The 25,487-nt window shown below is 34.1% G+C and overlaps 1 protein-coding gene across 1 annotated transcript in view; it reads right to left on the bottom strand.

Moving 5' to 3' along the window:
* Nucleotides 1–25,487, bottom strand: part of LOC123664387 — a 229,224-nt gene that overhangs the window by 15,816 nt on the left and 187,921 nt on the right. The window contains exon 26 of the mRNA XM_045598933.1: nucleotides 21,529–21,598. Within this exon, the coding sequence (XP_045454889.1) occupies nucleotides 21,529–21,598 (70 nt within the window). The remainder of the gene's footprint in view (nucleotides 1–21,528; nucleotides 21,599–25,487) is intronic.

Here is a 25,487-nt window from a genome sequence, read left to right as displayed (position 1 = left end):
TTTGCCCATAGTCACCACGCTGGGCAGGCGGGTTGGTGACCGCAGTACTGGCTTTGTCGCACCGAAGACGCTGCTGCCCGTCTTCGGCCTGTGTATTTCAAAGCCAGTATGTATTTCATATTGGATGGTTGTCCCGCCATCGGTCGGCTTCTTAAGTTCCAAGGTGGTTGTGGATCCTTGTTATCCCTTAGTCGCCTCTTACGACACCCATGGGAAGAGAGGGGGTGGCTAAATTCTTCAGTGCCGTAGCCACACAGCACAGTCGATGTTTAACTACAATAGAATTTTGAATTTGTTCGTTTGTGCTTGTGTATTGTGTATGTTTCCGGACCCCCGACAAGGAGTAATTCCTACTGGGGGCCGTTATGTGAAGCGTTTATTATTTATTTATTATTATTAATTTAGACTTCATTTGGTTTTTTAAATTTTTATATAAACTGTCAATTTGTGAACGCGTACGAAACGTTCATAATTTATATACTTTTTATCTGGCGTGTTATAAAAAGTTAGACAATAACCTGACTTACATCAAGTTATTTTTTTATTAACTATAATAGCTATACCTCGTTGTTATGTTGATTATTGTTTGTAATTGGAAAAGATACGGTTCGTCTATAAATATTTTTTCGGCATATTCTAACTCATAAAACAACGAAAGAGTATCAAAACAGGTTTATACGACAGTTTTATACTTTTATTCATTGTATGTCTGAGCAGCTATTAAAAGCTAGTACAAATTTTAATGGAGTATACTTCGATTGAAGTTTGAGTTGCGTCTAGTTGCGCGAGCTAAAGAGACGCAATTCAAAAACGCAACAGGGTATAATGAATTTTAATATTGACGGTTTATTATATACACAGTTTATGTTATTTTCAAAGAACTAACTGTGGAGTTTCTTGCCGATTCTTTTCTAAATAATCTGCATTCCGAATCGGTGGTAGAATCACTTTTAAAAATTATAATCACTTAAAAATTATAATTTGTAAAATGACGATTTGGAAGTGCTTTTGAAGCCTGTTTGAATAATATTATTTTTTATTTTATTTCTAGTAAAATTTTGATATAATTTATTTTGAAGATTTGAAAAATAACATTATTTACATTACATATATTTAATGTATTAGTTTTTCGTCTGTTTATCTGGGTTTCTCTTCTTTGCAAATAATCTATTAGAACATCGATCCCAAGTAAATCCTCATAACGATCGTTACTCTTTATAAAAAACTTATCCACTAACCTTCTTCACATAGCGTGAAAGATTAAGCTCTAACTCTTCTTTTCTTAGCTTTTTTTGGAATCGTTTGTATTTTAGAGATGATTTTAGTTTAAATCAATAATTTTTAAATACTTTTTAGGAGCACTTCGATAAGAGAAATTCTTAGATTTTGATATGTTATTCGCAGAATCTTTGTATATCAGCAGATGTAGATTTAAGCTGAATGAGTTCTGTGCAACGATGTACATAAATAAATGCATCCGAACCAAACATTTTTTTTGTAGTCAAAATTGTGATAGAACCTTACCTTTTTCTTTTTGTAGGATAATGTGCGTCGCCATATTGTTCTTAGAAAGGCTGTTGGTTTGAAATAATCCGTATCGCGCCTGCGCACTTCTGTCATCACAGTCATTACTAAATCATTTTTGATCGCACTCTATATCACACGCAGCCCACTATTCCGATGTACTTTGTCACATTAAAGTTTCATTTTAAATTTCTGTTAAAAGTCGAATAACGCGTTACCTATAAATTTAGTAAACAATGACACTATTTTGCACACCACTAAGAAAAGAACAGAAAAGATAGATTTCAAAATTCGGTCTTATCGCTAGAAGAGCGATCTCTTCCAGACAACCTGTGTTTATAAGACAACTGATAAAAGCGGGTTAGGAAATTAACGAAGAGTTTGACTTGACATTGACAAAAGTATTTATTAAAAATAAATTAATTTTTAATGAATTATTTTACTATTTATTTGTGTGTTATACTACATTATCGTCTGTTTCAAAGTCAATTGAGAGTTGTAAGCTTATAACAAAGTAAGGCTCCAAATGACATGGCAAAGGGACATAAGTTCCATATGAACAACTATAATAATAATAATAATACTCTATATTGTACACAACAACAATGAACACAACAACATATTACAAATAAAAAACAGTGTACAAAGGCGGTCTTATCGCTAAAGGAGCGATCTCTTCCAGACAACCATACCTTGTCGTTAGAATTTAAGCATACAATTACTTAATGTACCGTAATAATTTATTATAAGGTTGTAACGATATGTTAATTTAAGTTATGTTTTAATTCTCATAAGCGTCAGTATACTCTATAGCTATAATCTCTTTTGTTATTTAACGCCATAATTAATTCCTTACTGTCACAGTATTAAACATTTATATAAGAGTCAACAATACCAGATACCCACCAAAATATAGATAAATGTTTATAATTTTTTTATGTTATTCACATAAACTTTTCGTTACATTATAAATGTAAAACCATATAGGTGCACAACTTCCCAAAAGCGAATTCACATATAACCTGCCCAACTAAATTTCGTTACGTACTATAAAATATAAAGGTTAACTGTAAAGTTTTCCCTTCTCAGACACCAGTTTTTTCCATCCCTTCGAGTTTCAAAACAAAGGATTATATAAACGAAAAATAATAGATCATGTTGATAGTAATAATTTGCATAATATTGCAATCGGTGAAACTTATCACAATAGGCCATTAGCGGAAATGACAATTGGAATAGTTTTTGTTGAGCCCACGAATTATACGGTGGCAATCTTTTTAAACAAAGTTAATATTGAATTAGTTTTAAACAACAATATTACAGTACGTGAAGCATTATTAATGATTAGAAAATTTTATATTTGTTAAGACTTAAGAAGCTTGAGGCTCTTTTGCTTGATTTTTTTTTTTCAACTTTTTTTTAATATAAGTAGATCGGCAAACAAGCGTTCGGCTCACCTAATGGTAAGCGATTACCGTAGCGTATAGACGTCTACAACACCAGAAGAATCGCAAACGCGTTGCCAAAATCATCCCCAGTAGTTTTGGTCACCTTACTCACCAACAGGAACATAACACTGCTTGAAAACAGTGTTATTTAGCTGTGGTCTTCTGTAGGTACTACCCCAGTTGGGCTGCTCCATATTTTGAGCAGGAAATTTCCTGCTGTGCCCTACTTCAGTCAAAGTTTTTAGTAATAAGAGATCCGACTAGAAATGATGTTCATCCATCTATTTAATGAACAAAAATTATTTTATGGCCAGTAATGTTTCAACCAACTCGTTCCTGAATTATTTTTTTATAGACTAAAGTAGATATAAAAGAATTTTTATGTATTGAGCAGATGGGTGAAGGTCGTTTCTATAAATCGAATCTCAAATCATAATACTTGACCGTGTGAAATTACTATTTTTACAATAGTATAAATATAACTTCATTCGTTATGAGGAAAAATATAATTATATGAAACTTCTCATCCGGCCATGATTTTTTTTGAAAACACGATACATAGAAACATGTTTCTTTCAACTTAGACGATAAACACGATTGAATAATTAATAATAATTTATTTCTGTCAAGAATATTTATTTCAAAGCGGTTAAAATCGCATCGGTCTTATTATTAGTTAGGTTCATCTTCAAGGTTAACTGTAGAGCAGCACAATTAGACAGATACAAATATATTATGGAATTAGAGACTAGGCCCTTAATGATTAATTATGAATATCATTTATAAAAATAACGTAACACTAGTTATATGTCACACTCCTCGGAAGCGGCACGTCTGATTATTATAATCTTTTTTTTTGTATTATTTGGTAGGTATGAAAACATGTAGAGTAATTTATTTCATAATACTAGATGATTAATATGTCCCCAAATAAATAATATTTTTTTAAGGAATTAAATAATTTTAATTAATTTAAAATTAATTTATTAATAAATTAATTAAAAATATATTTTCTTTTAGAAAAGACGTCTGTCGGATCTGCTAATATAATGAGTAACATACTAAAATAATACTTTATATTCAATGTCATTGTTCAAACTGGGGCAACGTGTGCCTCTTCAGTAAGCCGCAGATAAAACTGTTTACACGGCTCGAGTTACAATATACGAGTACATATGGACATGTGATATATCACAAATGTATAACACAGTGCTGAAAATCCATTCATAATGAAAATTTAATTAAATATGTTTAAAAACATTCATTTTCAAAATGGTTTAAATTTCCTTCTAACTCTTCTGAACTTTAACAACCTTGGGGATTATATATAATATTTTGTCAACTAAACGATTTACCTACTAAGCACATTCTTTGAAGAAAAATCAATTTAATATGTTTTAACAATTTTGTCAATGTAACTGAATGATATTTTTATTGAGTGAATAAAATTTCTTTACAAAATTATAGCTATTATGCATAATTTTAAAAATTTAAAAAAAAATGCAATTGATAGCTTTGATACTACGTTGATTTCTTCAAAATTCTAAAGCTACTTAATCACTACATAGTATAAAACAAAGTCGCTTTTTCTGTCCCTGCATATGTATGTACGCTTAGATCTTTAAAACTACGCAACGGATTTTGATGCGGTTTTTTTTAATAGATAGATTGATTCAAGAGGAAGATTTATATGTATAATAACATCCATTAAATAGTGGAGAAATACTGTTATTTTTGAGTTTTCTAATGTTATGTCGTAAATAATATTTTTTTTTTCGCTTAAATTGCAAACGCAGGCTGAACCCTACGAGATTTATCAAAATAATGTACTAAGTATTGTACACATTGAAAAGGTCTACAGAAAACTCCGCGATGGTATATACCTATCTCTTATGGATATCCCACAATAACATTTTTTTGTCATTTACTTTTTACGACAAATAATGGCTAATTTTCGAAGCGATTTTAACCAATACAGCATTATCCTTATCCAATTAAATACCTTAAATATGTTTTTTATTTAATATAGATCTATATGGCCTTTTACAGCATATGATTTAAATGAATATTTTCGAAGATATTACAGATTTAAAAATCGCGGTACGTAGCGTTTGCGGCGGTTCCAGCCGGCTTTTACTCTAAGTTAACGCGTACGGGCCACGGGCAGTAATGAATAAATCAAAACTACTAGATCGATTTTAATCATTTTTTCAGTGAATGACATAGGCTATAATTATATTTTATACCCGTGCGAAGCCGGAGCGGGTCACTAGTTGGAAATAAAAATAAGTCTTAATTGATATGTGCTATGGCATTTAATGTATGTGTATCAGGCGGACAGCTCACAGTTGTCATAAATGTCATAATCTAATATATAAAATTCTCGTGTCACAGTTTTCGTTGCCATACTCCTCCGAAACGGCTTGACCGATTTTGATGATTTTTTTTGTGCTTATCCGGTATCTATGAGAATCGGCCAACATCTATTTTTCATCCCCCTAAATGTTAGGGGTAGTCCACCCCTAAATATTTTTTTTATTTTTTAGACAAAATTTTTAATTTCTATTTTTTTATGATACAACATTAAAAAATACATACAACCCTAAATTTTCACCCTTCTACCACCAACCCCTATTTTAAAATAGCGTTTAGCGGCAAGACAACGTTTGCCGGGTCAGCTAGTTAGGAATAAAGACCTAACTTAAATTTTTTATACAGTTATAACCCAGCAACAAAGGCTTATTGGTAATAATTTTAAATATAATTATTTAATATTACCGTCAATTGATCCAAAAAACTCAACCTTGTTATAGTTTTTGGACGCCTACGCATTATTCTTGGTCAAACAAAAACTCACGCAGACGAAGTCACGTAATAGATAAAAATATTAATCACAGGGTCTATCGTTTTAATTTATATGTTACATTTAACATTCCAATATATACGCACCCCCTTTTTTAATTTGTTCGAATCTAAAATTTTAATGACATATTTCTGTCTAATAAGTTTGTGTAAATGTTATTAAATTTACGGCCCTATGTAAAGGTAACTAAGGTAACTTAACAGATAATTTGATTTATTAATCTATAGTAACGAATTATGCGCCTTTATTATCGTAAAGGATTTACATACCTATAAAGACTGCCGAAATAAAAATAAAATGTAGCGTAATGCACATTTTTTTTCTTTATATGTTCCTATTTTGGTGAAGTTATAGATTTATATATATACAAATACATATATATTTTTTTTATTTATCAGTAAAAAACACTCCTTTATTTTAGTAAGGCTAAGTTAAATATATATATCAAAGACATACAGATAAAATGAAAGTAAATACGAGTGAGTACATATGCTTGAGATAACTAAATTTGATAAAAGTAACAAGAAACATTTATTTCAGGTATTCAGATTATGTAACGAAGTTTAAGGCTGGATTCTTTTACATATATATATATATATACAGACTAAAAATTTTATACTGATTTTTTTATTGTCAATGCGAAATAAACAGTTTTTAAAGCAGAAACTTTTTAAGTAGTTTTTGTTCTAGTATGTAAAATATATATATATATATATATATATATATACTTTTTTTTATATATTAATGTGGCAAATGTTTGCTTACCAAAATTAAATCATTAAAACTAAAATAGTAGGTATAGCCCGTAGTCAATTATTGCCGGATAAGCTAAGTTTGCATCCTGTTCCACAGATTATAGTTATCAATCAGTAAACGAGAGCCCGCGATACGCGATATTAAAGAACTCTGACTAATATTTAACCCCTGACATTAACAACATCAATTCATTCATTAATTAACGCTATTTATAATGTTGTTTATACAGAATTCCCGCGCAATTATAACCGCTTTTGAAATTAAATTGTAATCAAGTTTGGCAATATTTTGCATTGCAGAGAAGTTTTTAGCGCGAAAATTTAATCTATAACTTTTTTTGACAAAAAGGTTTTATATTTATAGCGCACAAAAAATGTGTTTAGTTGCAAAATTATTCGAATATAATTATAGGATCTAGTGTACAATAAAGATGTTTTTTTTTAATAATTATTGAAATGTGACTAAATATTAAATTATTTAGTCTAGCTCTACTGATAATGTTAGGTCACATTCTAAATTTACTTTTTTAAACAAGTACTTAAGTAAAAATGTACACTCTTCTATTTGTACAGCTATTTACACTAAAATATTAAATACAAACTTTACATAAAGATAATTTTAATAAGCCGATTTTTTTAAGTGAACCCGTTGAAAAAAAAATTATTTTGATAATTTAAAATCATGTTCACGCCTTTTTTAATCAGTACCACAGTAGTCATAATGCGATTTACTACAGCCTAAAACTTTGCTCCATATATGGAATTTTGTATCTGAAAAATGAAAGCACAGAATGCCAAATCCTGATACTAGGGCATTTCCGTAAGCAAATATGCAAAATATTTAACTTTATTTTGTTTAATACGTAATGATAGTATGACTTCCTAAGAAAATTCGTAATTTTTTATATCGTAACTAGCGACCCGTCCCGGCTTCGCACGGTTGCGAAAACTATTAGTGTTCCTCTACTATATTATGCATGTATTATACATATAAATCTTCCTTTGGAATCACTCTATTTAGTAAAGAAAACTGCATCAAAATCCGTTGCGTACTTTTAAATATCTAAACACACAGACCGCGGGAAGCTACTTTGTTTTATACTATATATTGATATTAAAATGGTATTTTTTTTTAATTGACTAACATTTGACAAAAGAGAATACAAGAAAATAATTGACCGATTCGGTGGAGTCATTCAGAAGTTACGCGCGTTTTACATTCGGGGATTCGTTTTTATTTGTTTACGTATAAGATGTAGATACATATAAGATGTTACGTCTCTGTGTAAATTTGACAAGTAAGTCATTTAAATTATATTCAAAAAATAATTAAGTCAGTATATGATTTATTTACTACTGTGTGGCCATGGCAGTAAAGAATATAGCCACCACTCTCTTCCCGTGGGTGTCGTAAGAGTCGACTAAGGGATAACACAGTTCCACTACCATCTTGGAACTTATAAAGCCGACCGATGGCAGTATAATCATCCAACTGCTGACTATCAAATACACTGGCAGATGAGGGGCAGCAGCGTCTTCGATGCTATAAAGCCAGCCCTGCGCTCACCAACCCGCCTGCCCAGCGTTGTGACTATGGCCAAAACACATGAGTTCAGCCATTTTTGGCCCGTACTTGACCTATGTCCAGCAGTTTACAGCGATAGGCTGATGTGTGTTTATGTGTATAATTTATTTCAAATACTGCAATAAATTTATAGTAATTTAATTGTACTGAGAAAATAATAACAGGGATAAATATGTATGTACGTGTGTTTGGTATTATTTATTACGATTACCTCAATGTATGTACATCCTCAATTATGTAAGTTTGAAATAAAACTAGTATTCACAACACATCGAATTATTTTTTAAAACTTTTCTGTAAAAAATTCAATTAGCTCTCTCTGTTGAATTCTAAGACAAATCCTACAAAATTTGGTGTTAAAATTATATTTCTTGTAAGCAAATTTACCGACTGCCATTACTCAGCTACAATAACGTTCAGTTTTTCAATACTGCCGCTGTTAGTTTGATGAATAACGTCATTAAGTCATTTTTTATTCATGAACTACGTAAGGCTATACAATACTGTAAAAAGCTATGCTTCACTATTTCACTATTGGACAATCTTTTTTTAGAAAAACTTAAGAGAATATTTAAAAGGACGAAATTTCCATACCTTTTTTCTCTGTTTCAATATCTATATTTACCCTTAGTTTTGAGTACAATAGCTTTAGATATTCTCGTATTCAATTCTTGTTATAAACATATTTACGTCCTTTTGTGGATCTTCCCTCTGTTCCTTAGAGAGTACGTGAAACTGTCAGTCCCGGTTATTATAAAATGAATTTATTGCCACATATATACAGGATAAGTAATACGTTTAAGAAATATTTATTAAAAAAAAACAACATAAGATTACATAATTATATCAAACATCAAACGTATTACGAAATATAATGTTCACAGTTATTTAAACAGGCAATATGAAATGGGTCAGCTTCAGCTGACACAGAACTAAAGTCCTGTGCAGCGCTGTTTCCGCCACTCATTTCTATCAGCCACTATTTTCTTAGATCGTTACTCATAATAAAGAATATATACGCCAACAAGCAGTAAAAAATCGCGACGAATTAAGCTCCGACAATCCTCCTACATAGAGAAAGAGGTCTCTTGCCCGGTGAAATGTTACACGCTGACGTAATCAATCAACATCGCTTTTACATTTGCCACCTTTTATATTTAAGCCCATATCAAAACAGTTTTAAATAAAGTTCTTTTCTCGAAAATACTATTTTTATTATTATCAAGCGTGGGACTATTTGTTAGTGTTCGAACGGGATTTAAGAATCGTGTAATAGAATATTATAAAGGAATCGAGTTTCTTATAACACTATTTATAAAAGTCATATACATATTAGAAAGAGTCCTTGAAACTGGTAGAGACACGTAAAATAAAATAATTCGTAAATGATATTTCAAAAACGTTAAAAAATAAGTAAAATTTTATAGTATTTTTGGACTTTGAAAACAGACGATAGCCAGAAAAGCCTAGCATACCTCAACAACCGTAATATCAGTATAAACCTATATTTCAATTAATGATATTGTATTTTCTTAGTACATACAAACGTAAATAAAAATGTATTAATTCTTATTTAACTTACATTTATAAGTCCTTCGACTAAAGGACATTTCGTTCAAATTTTGAAACATAACGATATCAATATAATATAAACAATATATATCCGTCTAAATATTTAACTGTATAAACGATGGCAGGTTTTTTATTGTAAAAAACGATTTTAGTTAACTATTTGTTTTAATTAAAACATTTGACACGGTGTAAAACTGACACTCCACTCGCGTTCGCACTCCGTAACACTTCGCAAAACTGTTACAAGTTCAAAAGTTTAATTTTAGTTTTAAACATTAATTTTATCAATTTGTTATTTAATTTTGATTTGTGAGCGTACTCTCACGGCGCGGCGTCTACACTACGCACGCATATGTTTGTGTAACATTGCTAAGTGTAAGATAACATAGACAAGATTTCGTTCAAATTCACACCTATAATAATTACATGCACTAATCAAATTTCAACCTTAAAATTAACGTTATATGCCTCATAATAATTCAAACGAAATTGCGCTTATGACGTTTAGTAATATACGCTTAAGATAAACACTGAAAAATAACGCGTCATTGAAATATTTACTTTATGACTTGTAAAATAAAGTTTAGTTTTAAAATAACGTTTTCCTCGTAGGAAAACCGTACGGAAATCGACGGCTTGTATAATATAATTTGCGTGAAAGAGACGAAAAGATCCAACAAGGTCAGTGCCAAGCGAATAAACAACAATAAATTATTATTTAAATAACTCACTCTTTGAATATTTGAATTGATTTATTTTTTATCTTAAACGATTTCTATTTATATTTGCTGATACATAATTTATTTTTACGGATATCTTGTTGAGGTGTGTAGGTGTGTTAGTGGGGGTAATTGATTCGATTCGTAATCTGATTATATAAAAAACATTCATTGACTTGAAGATATTAATATCGCGGTCCGTAAGCATAAAATTGCTTGGGAAATTTAGTCTGGGGCATAAATTAAATAGGCTATAAAACAACGCATTGTGTTTCAAAGTAAGGAAGACTTCTTACGGCTTTATTATTTATTAATAAGTAGTGTATTATTTATCAAAAATGTTATTATTGGTTTACCTTACATTACACGTGACTCTATGGACTAACTTTGTTTCTTGCGACAATCGTTTTCATTTCAATCTCTCTATGGCTCTATTTTTTTATATTATATAATGGGTTTACTCTTGACCCCAGTTTAGCTCTAGAGCAGAGACGAGGTCGACGATGGAGCGTGCTCGCCCAGAAGAAGCCTGTTCACTCGCGCTTTAAACATGTTCGGTTTGTATGAACTCGGAAATACAGACGCCGGCAGGGAATTCTACTCCTTGACCGTGCGCATTAAAAAGATGATTCGAAGCGCTTTGTACGTATGAAGGGTATATAAATCAGGTAAGGATTAAAGCCTGCGGTACGTCTGTAAATCCAATGGAAGAAAGGAGATGGTGGTATGAGCTCGTGCAGTTGCAAGGCACACTACCAAAAGTACAATCTGTAAAAGACCGATAGGCTGGCAACTTTTCTTCAGTGAGCCAGAGTGTGAAGAGACTCCACCAAACTCTCGTTACCGAATAACCACTTGGCTCTGCGTTCCACTGAGTTTAGTGTGGCGAGTTGATATTTAGCTGAGCCATCCCACAAGTGACTGCAATATTCCATGCACTATCGGACTTGAGCTTTATACAGCGTTAGAAGCTGTCCAGGCGTGAAATATCGCTAAACCTTGTTTAAGATGCCAAGCTTTCTGGCCGCAGTTTGCACTTTGGACTCAATGTAATTGCCAAAGTTAGGGTTAAAACTCAACTCCATGCCAATGAGGTCGAGGGTATGGGACACAGGGACAAGTGTACCACGGAAAGTAAGAGTCAATTTGAAAGGACTCCGTTTGGCGGAGAACAAACAAGCCTGCGTTTTGGCGGCGATGACCGTGACCAGGTTGCAATCATTATATCATGCCTAGTATTGAGTTCGTTCGCTTTACGATGGCCTCTCTCTGAGCACGTATTACGTCCCTATTGTCTTTTGCGCTGGACAGATATCTCTCAATAACCGTACTGTCATCTGCGTATCCAACAATGCCTAGTTGTCGCATGTCGTTAATATGGAGCAAGAATAGAGTTGTAGAGAGAACGGAACCTTGAGGCGTTTATGCCCATCAGGTCAAAGAAGCAGCCGTCGAAGACCACCCTGATCGACCGTTTACACAAAAAGTCTGAAATCCAGCTACAAATCCTAACTGGGATGCCGTAAGCAGGAAGCTTACTAAGGAGACTTGCGTGCCAACCCCTGTCGAAGGCCTTAGAGATATCGAGTAATACAGCGGGCGCCTCACCACGTTTCTCAATAGCTTCGCCCCAGCAGTGTGTGACATATACCAGAAGATCTTCAGTAAACCACCCCTGATTAAAGCCGTATTGGTGGTTACTGAGGAGTGCATTGTCTTCTAGGTAGTTCAGCAACTGGCTGTTAAGCACATTTTCCATGACTTTGCAAAGCATGGAGGTGATGGCGATTGGTCGGTAATTGCAGGGATTGACTCGGCTACTCTTTTTGGGCACTGGCACATTAGCTAGCTGTCAACATTTTGGCACCATTTTAGTTTGAAGAGGGAGGCGGTACAGGCGCGTGAGAATAGGAGACAACTAGGTGCACAGGCCTTTAGGACACGCGCAGGTATACCGTCAGGTCCACTAGTTTTATACACGTCAAGATTCAAAATCGACCTGTCAAAGTTTTTACTGAGTGAGGTAGGGCACAGTAGGAAATATCCAACTCAAAATCTGGAGCAGGCCGACTGGCGAAGTATCTCAATCTGATGGAAGGTCACGGTTAAATAATACTGCTCTCAAGCAGTGTTGTGTTCCTGTGGTGAGTGAGGTGACTTGAGCTCGTAGGAGGATTGGGATTAGGGTCGTTAACTCGCTTGCATTGCTTCTAGTGTTGCAGGCGTCTATAAGCTACGGTAACCGCTTACAATCATGTGAGCCCTACTCTTGTTTGCCGACCTAGTTGTATAAAAAAAGTATTTGTCTCAACGACCTGCCTTGATAAGTATGTAATGTAATTGGTTCTGGTGGTCTAAAAAAAAATTATAACAATATCGATCGAAAGTCATATCAACAATAAGCTTTAAGTGGGGAAATTATCTGCCAACGTACAGTGTCGAAATAAGTCTTTATTTATTCTGTAAAAGAAGGCTTTTCCTAACGAAGGAATACTCAGACAAGCATTTCTCTAGCAGTGCGAAACTTACAGGCTGCGGTTTTTCTTAGTTTTTTTGTAAATTTTCCTTATTTTTAAAGTTATACCTATAGTGTTTTAGACCAGCACAAGTATAATACAACATTCTTAAATATGATTTCAAATAATGGATTTTATTACCTTTTAAAGGAGTTAAGAGACGTCCAAAAATGAGCATAAGCATTATCTGATAACATAAAACCCATAAACGTAATACGTAAGTGTACATACAAAGCGTCGACTATTAATCCAGTTTTTTTGAGTTCCACAACAAAGAGGGAAAAAGGATTTCTGTCAAGATTATTATTATTTCTATTTTGGTAATACCTTAAAAAGTTATTTGAGGCAGTTAGATATTTTTTTTTAATAAACACCCCCCACTTAACGGCTCCTACTAGGATTACTGTCCTCCTACTAGGATCTTTCCTACTAGGATTATATACTCCTTAGTCGTGGGTCCGGAAACACACAAAATATAGAAGCACAAACATCCAGACCACTGCAAACATTTGTATGAGTAGTACAAATATATGACGAGTGCGGGGATCGAACCCGCGAAGGCGCAAAAGCTACCGCAACAGCCTTAGGCCAGTGCTCAGTCTCGTTGCCCTGACGCGTCAATCAAATCAAATCAATCAAATCAAAAAAAGCTTTATTCAAATAGGCTCCAAGAGCACTTTCGAATCGTCATTTTACAAATTAAAACTTTAAAAATAAATTATTATTTTTGTAAAAGTGAAGCTACCACCGATTCGGAATATAGATTCTGCAGAGAAGAATCGGCAAGAAACTCCGCAGTTACTCTTTTGAAAATAATATATAAACTGTGTTTTAGTACAAAATTAGAAACATGTTGCATGAAATACAGCGTCACTAAGTCCACACATCTTTATCAACTATGTAATCCTGCACCGAGTAATAAGCTTTATCTATTAATTTTTTTTAATAAAAACTTTAAATTTATGTTGAGACAATTCCAAAATCGTTTATGGTATTTTATTATATATGCGAATACCGTGACCCAGAAAGGAAACGTTTACTTTTCGCAGTCGGAAACTGGGAGTTACAATTTTGTTATTCCTTCTCGTGTTTACAATGCGATTATTACTATTTATTTCAAAACAATGAATATTTTGGTGGATATACATAATATTGTTATAAATATACTGCGACGCGATCGTTAATATGTCCACCTTTTGAAAAACATCCCATAGGGAGACTCGAGCTCCAAGATCGAACATATAACAATAACTAAGAAATATTTTTGTTCTATGTATTTTGCTACTATTCTAGAATTCAGAAAGCTCCTGGGGGGAATTGGGAGTAGGGTCGGCAAAGCGCTTGCAATGCTTCTGGTGGTGCAGGCGTCTATAAGCTGCAATAGTCGCTTACCATCAGGTGAGCCGTACCCTTGTTTGCCGATCTAGTTGTATAAAAAAATCACTTGATGATGTAATATAATTTAACCAAAACAAAAACTTTACGTACCGGCAATCTTGGATTTAACCCCCCCCCCCCCCTCTCCGCTCTTAGCAAAATCCCAGCCATATTCATAAGTAGTATAAGTATAAAAGTCCTAATCCCTCAGGAGCTCTGGTTACCTTACATACTACAGGAACACAAAACTGCTTGAAAGCAGTATTATTTAGTTGTTATCTTCTGTAAGGTCGCGATACTTCCCTAGTCGGGCTGCTCCAGATTTAATTAGATACAATGCTATTGTTTGCTTTGTTTGTGCCACATAACTTGTTTATATAGTAACTAGATAAATTCTTCCATTGCCAAAAATATGGTGTTGCAGTCGAGCTTTCACGTTGTGTACGTAAGCATTTACTTTCTACAACAAGAACGATTTTAGAAATTGTTATCTTCTTTACACATTAACCCATAACTATTTTTCTCCTGTATCCTTTTTTATTTTTGATGTGAGAAAAAAAATTAGCCGTTAAACATCCCATTGTTGCGTATAAGTCTTTTCTTCATATAGGAAATAGGGTTAGAGCTTCTACTACGCTACTTCAATATCGGTTGGCGTACAATTTCCTACGACGACTAACTACTTACCAAGTTTCTATGACAACAACCGAAACCGACGGTTTTACTCTCCGAGGCACAATGGGGAGGCCCACAACGCTATCCCCGCAGAAACAAACATTTGTTCAAATACAATAACCTGTCCAAGCGGTAATCAAACCAGTGACCGCCAACGTTAAGTATTACATAACGGATAATAACATAACTATTTTAATGCGTACGATAGTCCATTTATGGCCATACCATCATTCATCGGGGCCTCAATGGTGCCGTCACGTAGTCAGTGACAGCAAAATTATAACAAATAACAATAAAATGTATTAAGATATATATTATGTTACAACTGTTATAGAAAATTAAGTGGCTAGAACTGTAAGAAGTAAATATAATATTATTATTATTATTATTATACATTGATAACTGCTAAAAGACTAGGTCTCATATTTCTTTAATGCACTAATTTTTATGATAAAAAATATGTTAAAGAATAACAGCGGAGTTTCTTGCCGATTCTTCTCTGCATAATTTACATTCCGAATCGATGGTAGCTTTACTTTTACCTATATACACTGCGGCCTAATACAGTTCACTGCTCCACAATTTAGCGCCAAAAATGGCGTGAACTCATGTGTTTTGCTCATAGCCTCCACGCTGGCAGGTGGGTTGGTGACCGCAGGGCTGGCTTTGTCGCACCGAAGACGCGGCTGCCCGTCTTTGGCCTGTATATTTAAAAGCCAGTAGTTGGATGGCTATACTGCCATTGGTCGGCTTTTTAAGTTCCAAGGTGGTAGTGGAACTGTGTTAAGAAAGACTGTGTTAAGAAGTGTGGACTTGTGTTGTGTCCCTTAGTCGCCTCTTACGATACCCACGGGAAGAGAGGTGATGGCTATATTCTTTCTTTTGTGTACCCTTTTGTTGATTGTCAGTCTGTAGCCAATTTAAAAATGTTTTAAAAGGGTTCTCTAAAGGGTATCATTATCTTTTGGTTTTTAAATTAAATTTTTTAATCATGGTCGAATTTCGACCACTAGTCGACCACTAGTAATTTTAATTTGTAAAATGACGATTCAAAAGCGCTTTTAAAGCCTACTTGAAATAAAGAACTCGTTTTCTTAATGACGAACTTCATACTTTGAAACAAGCGTAACCACAGATTACGAATAGGCATTAAAACTAATAATATCCACTAATCCGTGCTTTAAAGTTACAGAGATAAGTTAATATGACGGTTCTCTATTTTCAAAACTATATATCTTCAACGAACATTTAATTAAAAAGAAATATTATCCCTGAGCTGGCTGCACAAACAACTTTGTTCTGTGACGTTTGATAGGATACGGTTGCTTGTTTTTCCCGCTGGGAATTGTTTTATATCCTAGTTGATAAATAGTGTGTTTTTACCCTGCGTATATAGTGATGTTAATCCTTAGGATAGATATTGAATGTAGAATAGATGTTGAGGATATGTTGATAAAGATATGTGGACTTAATGACGCTGTATTTTAGGCAACATGTTACTAATTTTGTACTAAAACACAGTTTATATACTATTTTTCAAAAGAGTAACTGCGAAGTTTCTTGCCGATTCTTCTCTGCAGAATCTACATTCCGAATCGGTGGTAGCTTTACTTGTACAAATATAATAATTTATTTTTAAACATTTAATTTGTAAAATGACGAATCGAAATTGCTCTTGGGGCCTATTTGAATAAAACTGTTTTTGATTTTGATTGGATTATTTGTTTTCTTTGTATACATTATATGTTTACCTTATCCTGTAGTTTTATAGAGTTATTTTCATACTAAACTGCAGTGCAAGCCTGTATGTATTCTAACGTATTCATATATTTTAAATTTTTATTCAAATGGCAGAGCAATGGGTTATTAAAAAAAAAAAAACGAGTGTGCTTTAGACCACACGACTGAAGTAAAACTTCTTTAGTTGCCCCTACAGTTATACGAAACGTAACTCTCTCTCTTTCTATCTTCACTAGCTTATATCTCGCTCTCAACTTGAATTTACCTCACCCGATCGAGTGATCGTTCGAGGTTTTCGTAACGTGCTCGTCACACATTCACCAGCTTACTACCCAAGTCAAGTATACGTAAAGAAGTTTTACTTTTTTAAAAATCATACAATTATTACAGCCTATACAGTCCACTGCTGGACATAGGCCTCCACAAGTTTACGCCAAAAATAACGTGAACTCATGTGTTTTGCCCATAGTCACCACGCTGGGCAGGCGGGTTGGTGACCGCAGTATTGGCTTTGTCGCACCGAAGACGCTGCTGCCCGTCTTCGGCCTGTGTATTTCAAAGCCAGCAGTTGGATGGTTATCCCGCCATCGGTCGGCTTCTTAAGTTCCAAGATGGTTGTGGAACCTTGTTAAAAATCATACAAGAACATAAAATATTATATAATCACCGGCCTCCACTAAGATTTAAACCTTCGGGCTTCAGCCTGTAATATCCCACTACTGGGCATAGGCCTCTTTCTCCATGTTGGGGAAGGATCAGAGCTTAATCCACCATGCTGCTCCAATGCGGGTTGGCGGATATATTCCCTACTATGAGTAACAATCGCTATCAGGCGTAGATGATAACAACCGGGACCGACGGCTTAACGTACTCTCCGAGGCACGGTGGGGAGACCCACAAGGACTGCACAAACACCCAGACCACGGCAAACACCTGTATGGCCAATACAAATGTTTGTCATGTGCGGAGATCGAACCCGCAACCGCCAGCGCAACAGGCACAATCCATGACTGTGACCGTTGCGCCAACGCGGCGTCAATTTAACCCTTAAGTCGGTAAAAAAACAAACAAGCACAAGCTTCCAGACCACGACGAATATCTATATGGCCTATCACCACTAACCTTAGACCATTAACTACGTGTCACGTGCGGGAATCGAAACTTATATACGAGTATATTGTCAATTTTTTTTTAATATCATATATAGACTAGCGCTTGACTGCGATCTCACCCGATGGTAAGTGATGATGCTGCCTAAGATGATGCGCGCTTGCCTAGAAGAAGCCTATTCGCTCTTGATTTAAAAGTTTTTCTTTTTATATACTCAAATAACATATGAAATCAATTACTCAAACAACATAACAATTTTCAATGTTGGCTTTGATGTTCTTAACCATTTCTCGTATCTCAAGCAAGAGACGAGATTGCTCCTCAACCTTCTCTATAACCGCGCTGTTCTGACATTTTGCTTGTTCATCAAGCTGGGACTCTAGGGTTGTAATCATTATCTAAAACAATTCATAGGTATTTCTTAGGCCCAATTCTAATGTTTCCCTTATTTCTTTTTTCAGATTTTATGCAGTGCCCAGGGCATTTCTAGTCTCATCCAGGTTTTCCTTCTCCGTCACCCTCCATGTCGTGAAGACTCTCCTTCTCGCGTTATAATAACTGGCCTTTGGAATCTCTTTTCTCTTTATTTAAGAGGAGTCAGCCTTGTGTGTACAGTTTTTTGGGCTCTTGCCCACGAGGACTTAGGAGTTCGCGAAGTCACCGGAGTGCGTGTCGTCCCTTGGGCTCTGCCCGAGACGGTTAACCTTAAGCCTGACATACCGGAGATGCGTCAAATAAATTTTCTGGTAAGTCCAGTATATAAAAGTCAAAAGTCAATTTTTAATTGGAAGTCTGCAAAAGCAGGTATAAAACCTCCAAGTTCTTTAAAATTTTGAGTAATTTGCAGAATATCATTTCTAATATCCTCATTTCGGACACATTCCACCATAATGTGAACGGCATCTTCAATGATGCCGCATTCGGTACACAGCGGAGATGGTACCTTTTTCATCAAATAAGCAAACTTATTAAGTGGAAATACACATATCTTAATATATATAAATTACGCGACACTTTGTTTATCTGCGATTGACTCCTAAACTATTCAACTAATTTTATTCAAATTTGCACACCGTTTGCAGTTTAATCTAACTTGAATGATAGTCTATATTTTATTTTGATATATGTTGCTATATTTAAGAAAAAAAATAAGGTGATACAAAGTTTGCCAGGTCAGCTAATATAGTAAAAAACAATACAAGAAGTCTAGTTTCAATTCAGATAAAAAACAAAATTCATCATCATCATTATCATTACAGTCTATAAAGTCCACTGCTGGACATAGGCCTCCACAAGTTTACGCCAAAAATAACGTGAACTCATGTGTTTTGCCCATAGTCACCACGCTGGGCAGGCGGGTTAGTGACCGCAGTACTGGCTTTGTCGCACCGAAACAAAATTACATGTCGCTAAATAATGTAAAAAATAGGTTCAAATAAAAATAAAAAACTTCTATAATATGGCCATGCTAGTCCACTTTAATTCATTACATTTGAGGGCGCCTTGGCGCAACGGTCAGAGCAGTGGCTCATGCACTGTTGCGCTAGCGGTCTCGGATACGATCCCCGCCAATAATACAAATGTTTGCCATGTACAGGTATGCCGTGGTCTGGGCGTTTGTGTTTATGTATTGTACGTGTTTATGGACCACCATGAGGAAATACACACACACACACACACACCATGAGTAAATACTACTGGGGCCCGCTGAGGGTGAAGCGTTTATTGTTTATTTATTTTATTTATATATACATATTTTCACTTTTTTTTTTTATTTATTTATTCGGAAAACAAACAGTGTTTCATTACAAAAAAACATATCCAAATGAAAACTATACACCAATTACATGTTTTCACAATTAAATTACAAAAGCTTGTTCACTTGCTACAGTTATATTAAAATAATAAATGCCACCTACGGATCAGTTCGAGAGCGTGATCTTGACTTTATCATATTAACTCTGTAATAATAAATTAAATAATGTACCTATGTCAAAATTTACGTTGATATCTACGTTTTATTGGAACATTCGTTACTAAGACAAAATGATTTGCACCTGAGTGAGTTATATATCTGAAATCATTTGCGTTCTAAAACCGTATCAACATACACATAATTTTTGTTTGAAGTATATATCTTAAACTATTAAACGAGCAATTCTTGTATACATATATATATATAATCTGAATCTCGGAAACGGCTCCAACGATTTCCATAAAATTTAGTATATAGGAGGTTTCGGGGGAGATAAATTTTATTTAAGCGCCCCAATACCGTATGTATAATAATTGTGTTTCCTGGCAAACGAAAAAAACCGACTTCAAATCGACAAGTAATACAACGTAGGTAGACGAAAAAATAGTCAAATAAATACGTATTATCAAAGATTACTCCAAAAGTTGTAATCAGATCTCGATGAAATTTAAATGTGACCACATGATAAACATCGGCTTTCGATTAAATTAAAATTAATCGAAATCGGTACACCCAGTAAAAAATTATGTGGATTTTCAAGGGTTTCTCTCGATTTCTCTGGGATCTCATCATCAGATCCTGGTTTCCGTATCATGGTACCACATCTGGGATATCTCCTTTCGAACAAATAAAGAATTATCAAGATCGGTTCATAAACAACGAAGCCATCCCCGAACATACATAATATATATACGGTCGAATTGAGTAACCTCCTCTTTTCTTGAAGTCGGTTAAAAAATAGCGTGGAAGGCGAAAACTTTTTATTTGTTAGTAAGAAAATATACTATGAACTTATTAGAAATATGTATATATTATTTTGTTGAGCTAGGAAAACCAGCTCAAAATTTTGAGCAGTCTGACAATTTCAAATAATATTTATTATGCACATTTTCTGTTATAAGTTTTTATTCGATCAATCGTTGATAATAGAGCTTAATTGCGTAATTGGGTATACCATAATGATTGTACATTACAAATAACAAACATTAGCTTAGTATGTCAAATATTCTATTAGACATTCTATTGTGGTGATTATATTTCACCCGATCATAACCATTAGTGTTTCAGGCATTTGTAAAAAGAATATATGTGTGTGTGTGTATTTATAAAAAAGTGTTGCTTTTTGGCTCAGTTTGTAGTGCTTCTGCTCTGTGAGTTGTGGGTTCGATCCCCGCCTGTGTCTGGGTGTAATATTTGTATGTTTATATTTATATATGTATTATTCACATGTATTTTTATATAAAGATAAACAGCTATATCAGCCAGCTGCTAACTATAACACAAGCATTAATTTGCTCACCTTAGGAACAGACGACCGTGTGTGAATATTATAAGATATTTATTTATTAAAAAAAATGTATGTGATTATATAGAGTATATAAATGTAAAGTTTATAGCTAACTAAATACTTTTAAGTTAAACAAAGTTTTCAAGTATTTTTTCGTAGCCCTGTTAAGTAAAAGGCTTAGAAGTTACCTTGTACAAATTTGTATATATTCTAATATTAAAACTAAGACACAAATGAAAATCAATACAAAAATACACATCCCTTCCCCTATCCTGAATGAGCAGATCAAACCAGATCATACCAGTTCAAACTAAATAGTTGAGTCACTCCAATCAGCCAAATCTTGGTTTCAAGTGTATGTTTAACTTATAATAAACTTACCTCTTCGTCGAGAGCAACTGGAAACTGGGTTAACGGCTTCACTGCTACATCTTCTAATGCTGCTTTTCGCCTGTAAATATAAATAGATCATATATTAAATATAATATTCATAAATTAATAGTATTTATATAAACATTTTTGAATATCATATCAAAAATTGACCGCTCCAGCGGGGATCGAACCCGCGTCTCCGACTGACTGTGTTGGCGCTCTAGCCAATTAAGCTATGGAATGATGTACCTGCTAGATCGAAATTTTTGATATAATGATTTTTATATTCGGTTTAAGCGAACCTTGGCGTATGTATGTATGTATGAGTATTTATATATTATACATAAATATTCTTATAAGTATACCAGTATACAATTCATAAATAAAAATTATTAAAAGGGTAAAACTTTTTGGGTTTTTGAGTTAAACAGTTCGTTATAACTTCTTTGATCGAGCTTGTCTTGGGGATCAAGCTAGTGAATGTGCGACATGGCCGTTGCAAAAAGTGTGATCTGGCGAGGCAAACGGAAGTTGAGAGGCAGTTATAAGTTAGCGAAGATAGAGAGAGAGAGTTAAATTTTACTTCAATTGTACACTCGCTTTTTGTCTATTATCTAATTGACCAATTTTTAAAAAAAATGTATGTCATTTCCGATACGTGATTGGAAGATCCTTAAGAATGATTACCGCAATATTTAAAAATATATATTTATCTTATTATTGCCAGAGACGTTGCGCGATAAAATGGCCCTCTCAGGGCACGTCTCAGCGTCATTGTTCAGCGTTACTACTTCAAACGATTTCACTCACCATACTTATACCATACATATACCACAGGCTTTATATAGTTAAAGATGTCCAAAGCAATATTAAGGGTAAAAACAGCTTGTTTTGTTTTTGATTTGTTTCATAGCTATTTCTTGTAAACTTTTTCCTTATCTATTATATACGTATTAACTAAATATTATATTAACAACCGCTCTGGCGTAGTAGTGCCGCTCAACACGGGTTGCGGGTTCGAATCCCGCTTGGTATGGATATTTGTGTATGTACCAATATTTCTTTCCGGTTTTTATATCTGTCCTTATCGGTCTCCCCAGCGTGCCTTGAAGAGCACGTTAAGCTGTCGGTCCCAGTTGTGTGCTGGATTAAGCTCTGATCCTTTTCCTACACGCCCTGTATGAAAGAAACCTATGCACAGCAATGGGATGTTACAGGCTGAATCGTGAATCGTGATATTAATATGAAGATTCCCAGTTGATAAAATCGTAACACCAGCCTGAGCTAACATAGGGGTGACGAACCACGTACTTTGATACGTCATACATAATAAATATTCAATTAAAAACATAACTAAAAACAAAAATACAGCAGTGAGTTAAGAAATAAAGGCTTATTTCCGGTTTCCTTTTCCAGTAAAAAATATGAGAGTGTCGCAGCTGTGTCGTTACGTACTAAAGAACACACGAATTACTTGGGGAAAAGACCGAGTGTTTGTCGAGAACGTATTAATTTAGGGTCCCACTGTCTACTATAGAGCCAACAAAGAATTGCTATTCCAGTCAGTATATGTGTATGAGACATTAGGTACGACAAGAAGCTATATGTTGTCGAATTATGTTTTTATAAGATGCTAGCTGACTTAGTAAATTTTTAATTATATTTAATATATCTCCCGCTTCAGCCTGTAATATCACACTACTGGGTATAGGCCTCTTTCCCCACGTAGGAGAAGGATAAGAGCTTAATCCACCACGCTGCTCTAATGCGCGTTGGCGGATATATTCCCTACTATAAATAACGATCGCTATCAGGTGTACATGATAACAGCTGGGAGCGACCGCTTAACTGCTCTCCGAGGCATGGTAGGGAGGCCCACAAGGACTGCATAAACACCCAGACCACGGCAATCACCTGTATGGCCAATACAAATGTTTGTCTGTGCGAGGATCGAACCTACAACCGCCAGCGCAACAGGTACAATCCATGGCTGTAACCGTTGCGCCAACGCGGCGTCCTAACAATAACGAACAAATCAAAACAAAATCTTAATCATATCTTTGGTTCGCGGGAAGGACTCTGTGATCATATAGGTAATAAATATTTTGAAGCTTTTTTTTTTCAACGCAAGAATTCTTGCTTAGGGTGTTAAATTTTCAATTAAACAAGTACTTTTCAAGTTATATCGAATAATGCGTATTTACTTGACTCTTTTTCGTCGATCTACGTTGTATTATACCGCATTTCTTTTCACTGGTTAAACTGATTTTGATGATTCTTATTTTAATCGAAAGTTAATTGACAATAATTATTGTCTTGTAGTTCCGTTTAAATTTGATCGAGATTTGACGATTACTTTTTTCTAATTAGTAATCTTTGATAACGCGTATTTACTTTGGCCTCAATAATGTCGGCTTGAGCAGGACATGAGAATAAATCTAACATTTCCTATATTGTTCGAATATGATTGCTACGAGTTTGCTGTTTGTTTCCAGTAGACACTGCTTTCTAAACGGTAAGTAATACCAATTAACAATGCCAGTTCAAAAGTGATTTTCAGTTTTACTTTAGTAAAACATATTCTTTGATTTTTAAACCGATTTCAAAAAAGGAGGAGGTTACTCAATGCCACAGTATATAATATATATTTTTTTATGTATGTTCGGGGATAACTTCGTCGTTTATAAACCGATTTTAATAATTCTTTTTTGTTGGAAAGGAGATATCCCAAAGTGGTTCCATGATAAGGAAACCAGGATCTGATGATGGAGTCCTAGAGAAATCGAGGGGAACCCTCGAAAATTGTAGTGGCGACTAGTGCGTATATTAATTTTTTTCGTCAACTTACGTTGTATTACTTGTCTATGTAATTGACTTCTGTTCATAATATCTAGAAATAGCTTCTTGTCGTAGTGACGACGGTGTGATTATATTAGAGAACTTGAATGTCTCAAAATTTAAAATAGATAAATGTAATTCAACATAAGTATTAATGTTGATATAATATTAATAAACATTTCCTATTTTATCAGTTCGAAATTTAACTCTCCGTATATGCTGTGTATTCGTTTTGCTTCGTATTTAGGTTTAGCTAAAGCTTCACTTCATAAATTGAACATCAAAATTAAAATTCCCTGAAATATTTTAAAACTATCGACTATCTTATATTAGTTATAATCTATCTCCGCAAGTATTAAATTTAATTAAAACCGATCTCTCGATTTGGCAATGAAAACTTACAAACAAACAAGGCTTCTTCTACAGTCATTGGCACCTATTGTTTAAATAAATTACTTTATATGACATTAATGAAAAGTTTTCGTTGGTGGAATAAAGTTAAAAAGATTAAAGGGCCTTTCCTCACGACTAATGTAGTAAAGTTAATATACTATGTATAATGCTAAATAGTATGTAGGATATGGAAGACAATATTCTCGTCCATTCAAGAAAATGCGTCATCATAAAAATGATTTTTAATTTGTAGCAACACCATAACAACACACGTGACAGTTGGTACCGTGGGTTACAAGTTATTCATTATCTACACAACAAACTTTATAGTAAACAGTGAGAAAAATAAATTCCCTACAATACTTATTCATGTGTATTGCTACAGATAATAAAGTGCATTACCGACCATTCTTCATTTACATCGTTCAAACATTTTCTATCAATATTTTGTTTCATATTATATTAGGCTTAGTGCCAATATAAATGAAATTCGAATATGAAAATCACTTTTTTTGTTATGCGGATATTGGCAATATTTTGGCTTGGTCATGATATTGTTTGCCAATTGAATGTCAAGTGTGTGATTTATGCTTCATATATGAATTATTGTTGTTTATCAACGATCTGTTATTGTGACTTGATTGTTTTCGCAATTAAAGAAACTGTTACTTAAAATATGGTATTTTTTCGAATTTGACACTCGTAATAAAAAAGTTAAGCTATGAGGCCAGTGGTAT

Source organism: Melitaea cinxia, chromosome 22 (genome assembly GCF_905220565.1).
Source record: "Melitaea cinxia chromosome 22, ilMelCinx1.1, whole genome shotgun sequence".
In the NCBI taxonomy this organism is placed as follows: Eukaryota; Metazoa; Arthropoda; class Insecta; order Lepidoptera; family Nymphalidae; genus Melitaea; species Melitaea cinxia.
Note: the sequence above shows the minus strand (reverse complement) of the source record. Positions and strands in the feature narration are given on the sequence as shown.